Here is an 8,515-nt window from a genome sequence, read left to right as displayed (position 1 = left end):
CAGGAGGACCTGATTTCAAATCTGACCTCAGACACTTTATACTTTTTAGCTGTGTGACCTTGGGCAAGTCACTTAACCCCCATTGTCCCGCCCCCCCCCCAAAAAAAAACTAAAAAAAAAAAGTATTGCACAATAAAGCACATGGGGAGGAATCAAGAAAACCCGAATTCAAATCCTACCTTGAACACTCACTGGCTCTGACCTTGGGCAAGCCACTTAACCTGTTTGCCTCAGTTGTAGAAAGGGGAAACAAATAAGGCAGCTGGGGTTGTTGTGAGAATATAATGAAATGTTTGCAGAGCACTTTGTGAACCTTAGAGCACTATGCAATTGTGAGCTATAGCATGCTATAAACAGATGGGAATTACTGGAGAGCTAGGAAGGCTTTGGCTGGGTTTGCCCAGGAAGTGCTATGGTCATAAATTTGCAGAGATGACATGGACTGGGAAGGTGTGATTGATGGTGATGGATGTAGTTCTGGGGGACCCTCTGGAAAACTCCAATCTTCCCCAAAGGGTCAGTGCACAAGCACACTGCTGAAATGTGGTTTTCTGAGAGCTCAAGTACATGGTCAGGGCAGCTTCCTGTCCATCCCCCTTATCCGCCTGCCTGACAAGACTGTCCACAGTCAGCAACCTTGCATCTCTAGCACAAGGAAGAAGACAGCTCACAGAGGGGTGTCCTAGAGCTAGTGAATGGGACCAGAGGCTCAGCAGCCCTGGGAGAGAGCCCCGGGTGGATCAGGAAGAAACGCTTACAGTCCTGGTTTGGGGAGGTACATTCAGGTCAATACTGACCAGAAATGGTCTGGGGGCATTTTTTTTTTAATTTAGTGAGGCAATTGGAGTTAAGTGACTTGCCCAGGGTCACACAGCTAGTAAGTGTTAAGTGTCTGAGGCCGGATTTGAACTCAGGTACTCCTGATTCCAGGGCCGGTGCTCTATCCACTGTGCCACCTAGCTGCCCCAGGGGGCATTTTTTAATTGCCTGCTATAGGACTAGACAATGCAGCCTAGTGGAAAGATGGTCTCATTTGGATTCAGAGGACCTGCATTTGAAAGTAACTTCACCTCTCTGCAAATTGAGGTTTTTGGACTAGATTTCAAAGGCCCCTTCTAGCTCTAGGTAGATGCTCCTATTGTCCCCTAGGGAAGTAGCATCTTTTTATTGGCATAAGAGAAGGGAAAGTGATGGGGGGGGGCGCAGGGCCCGCTGGGGCAGAGCATCCTTCAAAGTTCAGTGACTTCTCAACAGGAAAAACAGGAGATGGAATTACTACTCAGGCACCAAAGGGAACAGATAGTAACATTTTTTATTAAATATGACAGTGGATCAAAAAGTACAAAATATCTCTTGCCTGCTATGTGATTGGGAAACTATTGGCACGTGATACAGTATCAAAAGCATTAATAAGTACAATTTGGAAAACATACAAAATCGAGTGTTTATAGTTGGCTCAGCTTTATTTCTGGTAGTGTTCAGACTAATGCAGAGGTTACTCAATAACCTCCTCCATGGGAAAGTCTCTAATATCACTGGGCCACTTTACTATATACAAATAACCACCTTACAGAGCATAGAGGTTACATAACTCGAATCACCAAAAGTATACAATATTTACAACAAAGGAAAAGTTTAAAAAAGTATAAACAGCCAAGAGATTATGCTGCCTTTTCTTCAAACATATTTCAACCATAGGGAGACAAGCAGAATATCAAATACATTTACAGCCAACACTGGAGTTAAGTGCTTATGATGATCATTTCAATGGTGTGGGTCTCGCCAGAGTGAAATCATTCCCATTCCTCGTTAAGATCAGGACAATTGGAAAATCGGACCAGATGGGACTTGGCTGACCACCACAAAATGTGACCGTATGGAACAATCAGTGAAGAGAAAAATGAACTGCTCTCTTTGAAGGCACACTACATAAAAGATTTTTGTAGGACCAACTCAAAACTTCCATGAGACACAGCAACATAGTAAGATACAGTACTTAAGAACTCATGCACCAGTTCAGTAAATTGTAAAGTCAATATTGGGCTTGAACAAACCACTCTTTATGCTCCGATAAACATGAACTGAGAGTCTCCAATAACTAACTAAATAAAACAGTCTTGTTGCAAATATTCCACATTCTAATCATTTACTAGGAGGACACTGAATTCTGAAACTCAACTGGGCTCTATTTTTAAAATTGAATTTGTTAAAGCCAAGAGTTGTTTTTGTGTTTTCCTTTCTTTCTTTCTTTCTTTCTTTCTTTCTTTCTTTTTTTGGTGGTGGGGGAGGGTTGTTATTTAAATCTTATAACCTCCAAAATATCCAATGAATCATGAACTTAGTGCATTTGGAATTGCAACATTTCTTGGAAGCTGTTCTCAGTAAATAGATTTATGACTCTGTTGCCCATTAGATTCCACAGTTTCCTTTACAAAACTACCAATAACAATGGTTTGGTTGCACAACAAAAGGCTTGCACAACTCCATTCAATAATAAGGCCCCTTGGACTCAAACAATACAAACAAAGCCCCGTGTAAGACTTTTAAAAAAAAAAAAAAGGCCTTTCTCAGCCAATGAGGAATTCAATGGTCTTTTGAGAGAAAGAATTCCAAGATTCTGGTTGAGATTAAAACAACAACAACAACAACAACAACAACAAATAATAATAATAATAATAATAATAATAATAATAATAATAATAATAATAATAATGCTGCTCCTGGAGGGAGTTCCACCATTTCTCCTTAGTGGTCCTGAGGTTTTACTTAGCATTATGATCTCCCTCAGAGAGAAACAGTGAGTCTCCTCTTGCAACAAACGAGAAAAATGAATGCTGGCTTTTATGAACGCGATTTGAAAATGGCATGACCCAATTCCAACCTGATGGAACCAAAGTGAGATCAGTGCATTGCGGAAAACAAATACCCCCAGGTCCACAATTTATAGGCAACCCCCCAAAAAGGGAAGCTCCCATTTTTTAAAAAAACAAGCTCGTTGACTATGGAATGGCCATGGGATTGTTTTTCTTTCATATTCTCTAGTTCTGTCACGATTCATATCTAGTGCAACTTCCTTATGCGTCCCTGCTGGAAGGAAACCAGCTGGGATTGCGATGTTCTCTCTCTCTCTCTCTCTCACTCTCTTGTGCAACAGCAGGATAATATGCACTCACACATGTCTAACCTAAAGTCTATTAGTTTATTTAATATTCTCTCCTATATATGTATATATGGGCATATATACATATATACACATACACCCACACACGTGTTTGTTTTTTTTCCACAGGAAGGTAAGTAATTAATTGAAGCAAATGGAACTTTGACCACTGGATGACTACATTCCTCTGTTTTTACCTTTGGATATTAAGTATGTTACATTAGATATTTGGCTTTATGTCGCGGTGACGTTTCAATACAAATAAATGCATTGCATGCATGGCTTTGTTCTAGAGCCTTTACCAGTTCTGAAAAGTCTGCAGGCGAGTTGCTTATTTAGAAGTTGAAAATTGTCATCAATTTTCATACAACAAAACATCTCAGAGGGAAAAAAAACCCCAAATGAAAAACAACAACAACAAAAAACCTCAGTTATCTAGGGGACTAATGTCTACGGGAAACCATGGGGGAGAGGGGAGGGGAGGGCTTTAACAAAATGATCATCAATGGATATAGGAGGATGAACTCTCAGGGGAGGCCGAAAGGAAACCCACCATTTTCTTTGACTGACAAAACATCCTGAAAACAAAATGCATCCGTGGTTACATCTCAGTAGCCCACGTAACACAGAGGCAAAACAAATCATCCACATCTTTCCACGGCTTGACCAGAGTGAGCATTTATTTCGGACGACAGAAGCAAACATCAAGCAAAATCTGTTGCCAGATAGGCCATTGGTTAGAATGACCACCATGACAACACTGCCTTTGCAACCAAAGATGAGTTTCTTTTTTATGTGCGTAATTAAACAATTCAATTGAAATCAATAGCCATGATGACATGGTGGCAGTGGGCTCTTCTTTGCATCTGTAAGAGGTCAACTGGACCAGGCCAGTGATGACACTACGGACAGCTCAGCTGGGAGAAGGTGTCTGATGTCTAGTCATTCTCTTCAGTTAAGTCAGTCCCATTCGGCCTCCCCCCAACCCCCGCCCCCAGCCCTCCTTTCTCCAGACTCTTAAAGGGTTTCGACCCCAAATCAGTTGAGATCATCTTGGCTCCTGTTTTAATTTCTGGAATTCCTAAAATATCTGTACAGGCCACAAATATGTCCTCTGGATTTGGTTGTTATTCTGTAGTTTCTGTTTTGATGATTCCTCTGGTATGTAGGACAGCTTCACAGCCTAGAGAAGGTAAGTACAACGCTGAACATTTTCACAAAACCCAACACTTCAAAGCAAAGCCTTTGGCTGGGTACACAGTGGAGAAGCTCTTTCGGCCCTGCCGTGGAGGAGGAACAAAATCCTTAAATTGCAGATTGAAAAATGAACTTGGTTTGCACCATCGTGTGATCTGACCTCTCTCTCTCTCTCTCTCTCTCTCTCTCTCAATCTCTCTCTCTCTCTCTTTCTCTCCATTTGTTCCACTTGAATTGGTTGCTTCAATTTGTAAACAATAACTTTACCACCCAAAGCTGCTCCAAATGATAAGATGTGGAAAAATATATATATATTTACACATCGACAACTAGGACAGCCTTTTAAAAACAAAACAAAACAAAACAAAAAAATCAGGAAACAGAAACAAAAAGACCTGCCAACAAAATGATACTGTTTAATTAAAAAAAAAATAGGACAGAATAAACTGGGGAGGAAGAAGGAAAAGGAATTACCTGTATATAAATTATGTGAACAAACAAATACAGGTACCTTTTAAGAAGCAAGTCTATACAGTTAGTTGAACAGTGTTTACTTTTCCGGCTTAATAGTGTCAAAAGGAAAGATCGATTGCAGATTCACTATACATTGCATTGATTTAACCTTGAAAAGTCAAGCAAGTTACCCAAAGATGGGCATCCCTTGATGGTGTGGATTCACCAGTCTTCCTTTTCCCCTCCTCTGAAATGCCACCTTTCTAGCTCAGGCCCAACAATCTGAGGGCAGATAGATGAGGGTCTCTTTTAGCAATTTTTGGACGTTGTAAATCCCTTCACAAAACTCGTGTGCAAAGTGAAATGATTTGGAGGCTGGGGAGGTCATTGATATGGGAAAGGGGTCTAGACTGACCTAGCCAAAGCAAAGCCTCACCCCAATCAAAGAGACCTATCCTTTCGATTCCCAGGGTGGTTCCTGAGCCCTAGTTCAGAAGGAATACGGACTTCTCCTTCTTCAAGATGTCATCATGGGGTAAGGAGAGAAGCTACGAGATTGACATTTTCATTTAGATGCTTTGGAAGGCTAAGTTTACAGTTTTGTACTGGGGTGTACAGATGATAGTTGGGAAGATGGGAAGGCCGCCTGAGGGTTTATAGCAGCTAAAGGGTAGATGCTGTTGTGCAAAATCTCCCCGTAGGAGCTTCCTACAGGTGTGGTCGCAGCTAAGTGTCTATAGAGCTGCTGAGAATTTGCTGGGGATGTGAAGATTCCACGTTGCATCACAAGCGAATGGAAAGCCAAGGGTTGCATGAGCGGAGAGAGCACAGTCTGGTTTTTCAAGTACTGCAAAGGGTGAGAATATCCAGCCGGGACGCGGGAATTGAGACCTGAACACAGGGTTCCCGGATACAAGCCCGTGAAGATAGGAGAAGAGAGGGGGAGCTTGTGGCTCTCCAACGTGCTGCTGGCATGGCTGCCGTGAGCCGGCTTCACACTTTCGCCGTCCTGCTCTGAGGCCTTGTCCTTGGAGGGATCCAGGGGAGACACCGCACGGATCTTCTTCCCCGAGATCACGACATCCAAACCCTCCAGGTTCCTCTTTAAAGGCCGTGCTGCGCCGACATTCTGGGGGCTTGTTTTGCGGTGTATCATTGGATGAACCATCCCCTCCATCTTCCTTAAATTTTCCAGTCTCACATGGTGAGGCTTTCCAGACCTAGGAAGCGATTCAGCATATTTTCTGGGGGCCGACATGGTCATGGGGGACACTCGGCAGGCTTTGGGGTTACAGTCTCGATTTGTCTGGCTGCTCATAATCTGAAACTGGGAGACAGTTTTGCCTTCCTGTTGTCCCACTGATGAATGAGCCAGGCCCAGGGCCTTTCCAGTCTGCTTATGCGCGCTCTTTGGAAGACTCAAATCTGTGGGCTGATCATCAGAAGAGGCTTCCAATGCTGTCTTTTTGTCCTGCAGATGCAAAGACGTGTGGTAATTCACATTGAGTTTTTCTTGGTGTTTATGTGAAGGGAAAGTAGAAATATTTTCTGACTCTCTATACATATCTCGGGAGGGATATTTAGACGTCTGTTCGTTATTGAGGTGGTGTTCCGTGTGTCGGTAAAGGTTGTGTAGATGAGGAGAGGAATAGAAATCTGCCAGAAAGCTGGGCACATGGGAATGCTGGAGTGTCCTTTTGTCCATCAGTTTGTCTTTGCTCTCCTCGAGATCTGACTTCAGTACATAGGACTCCGTGAGTGGATTAAGGTGATGTTTGGAGAAACTGCAGCGGTGGGGATCTGGTTTACTTAATTTGTCATGCTTAAAGACTTCATTAATGACTTTCCTTTCTTCAGAAGTCTTGCTTTTGAAACTCTGCACGTGCTGAATGACCGATGGCCGGCTGACTACCATGTGGTCTGCACTGGGACCGTGATGGGCCTGGGACAAACCGGAACACAGCTCATCTCTGCTAGTCAGTTTCTTTTTGCTGATCAAAGGGGGAGGGGAGCCATAGGGGTAGCTGCTGGACAGACTGGCCCCGCTCACCTGCGACAGAAGCTTTTTCTTCGCCAGTGGAGACATGATGCCTGGATTACCCCGGGAGTAAAGCAAGGGGGTGTAGTTAAATGCGGGGTCATCATGGGGCACCGTCAACTCCTTCTCTTTGAACATGTCAAACGACTGGACCACGAGGACCTTTGGGTTCTGTTTCAGAGCATCATGGATATCATCATGGCCGAGCTGGTCCACTTTCACGGTACAGTTAGCGATGTAATCGGCCATCACGGGCAGCTTGTCGTCTTCCATTTCATTCTGGCCCGCCAAAGGCATGGTGGGGAAACTTCCGAAGGGGGTTTCCTGAAGCTCGTTTTCAGGGCTCTCTGTAAAACTGCAGGTTTGGGGCTCTTGCTTCATGTCAACAAGGATGTCCGGAGACGGGTGGAGCTCTTGGCCCCCCATTGGGATCTGGGTTGGCTCCTCCTCGGGGATCACTGAAACATTTAGGGAGGAGGGAGTGCCCTCTTTCTCCTTGGCCTCCTCTGCTTTCTCCTTGTTTGAACCTTGGTCCTTCAAGTCTCCTTTTTCTGGGTCTGCTCCAGACGCGAGCACCTCTGCCGGGATTCCTTCCATCTGTTTCTTCAATTCTCCAGCAGCGAGGGGTGCGGTCAGACTTCTCTGATCTGGCATCTCCTTCTCTTGCTCTGATGAGACCTAATGAAATATTTCAATAGTCAGAGGAAAGCAAAGAATGTTGACAGATCCCACTATGAAATACAGTATTACACCCAGCAGCCTTCCTTAAAAAACAGGCTTGTCAATCACCTCCGAGAGTTTTGAAAGGCTTTATTACTCCCCAATCACATCTCTAAACAAAGAAATCTAAATTACAGAAACATTAAGGGAAATACGCATATCGACTCTGGTTTCTTATGAGACACCTATCAAAATAGCAAAGCCGTGTATACTGATGGTATACAATCATATCATCTCTTGATTCCAACATATAGTTTAATTCTGAGGTTGTCTTCTTGTCAAATCAGTCAATTATCCAAATGGGTTTTAAATTACATGTTGTAGTTTTATGACACCATTGAGAAAGATTAAAAAAAAAATAGTTGCTCTCTTCCCAGAAGGCAGACAACCCCATTAAAAGAACCACACAACAACAACGTGCATTCTCACCTCTTGCTATTACTCGAGATGGCCAGATTCACTCTAATTTCTGCAATTTGGTGAATTTAAAATTAGCGACTGCTTATGTGTTAATAATTTCTCCTCGGTGCCACACAACACACAAATAATGCTAAAATATTTAAAAATTATGCAGATGCCGCGGCAGCCTGCCTGCCAAGGAGAAAAGAAACTCCCAGTCTCCCTTTCAGCATTGTGGAAAGCTACATTTTTATTAAAGCTAAAAATGAAGTTGTCAACATTCAGGCAGTGTGCGCCATTACAAATATAGCTTTTCTCTTCCCTTGAAATAAGTTATCGTCAATGAGACAGCCCCTCTTTGTGCTGCCCCATTGACAAAGCTTGTGGGCACAATCCATTCCATTCATTCCATTATGGAGTCAGATGAACTGTGACCTCCAAAGGTCATTCTAACTTTCCATCTGTGACCCCGGCTGACTGACAAGCCCTTTCATAACAGCTGTCATCTCATCCTGACATGCCTTGGTGGAAGACAGTCACAAAACCAT

General features: G+C 43.3%; 1 protein-coding gene across 6 annotated transcripts in view; it reads right to left on the bottom strand.

The window, feature by feature from the left end:
* Positions 1 to 1,294: 1,294 nt before the first annotated feature.
* The window catches only part of ARID5B (AT-rich interaction domain 5B), a 210,543-nt gene continuing 203,322 nt past the window's right edge, over positions 1,295 to 8,515 (bottom strand). For all 6 annotated transcript variants that reach the window (XM_043984027.1, XM_043984028.1, XM_043984026.1 and 3 more), the window contains one exon: positions 1,295 to 7,526. In XM_043984027.1, the coding sequence (XP_043839962.1) occupies positions 5,403 to 7,526 (2,124 nt within the window). In that variant the 3' untranslated portion in view covers positions 1,295 to 5,402. The remainder of the gene's footprint in view (positions 7,527 to 8,515) is intronic.

The sequence above is a fragment of the Dromiciops gliroides genome, chromosome 2 (assembly GCF_019393635.1).
Source record: "Dromiciops gliroides isolate mDroGli1 chromosome 2, mDroGli1.pri, whole genome shotgun sequence".
In the NCBI taxonomy this organism is placed as follows: Eukaryota; Metazoa; Chordata; class Mammalia; order Microbiotheria; family Microbiotheriidae; genus Dromiciops; species Dromiciops gliroides.
Note: the sequence above shows the minus strand (reverse complement) of the source record. Positions and strands in the feature narration are given on the sequence as shown.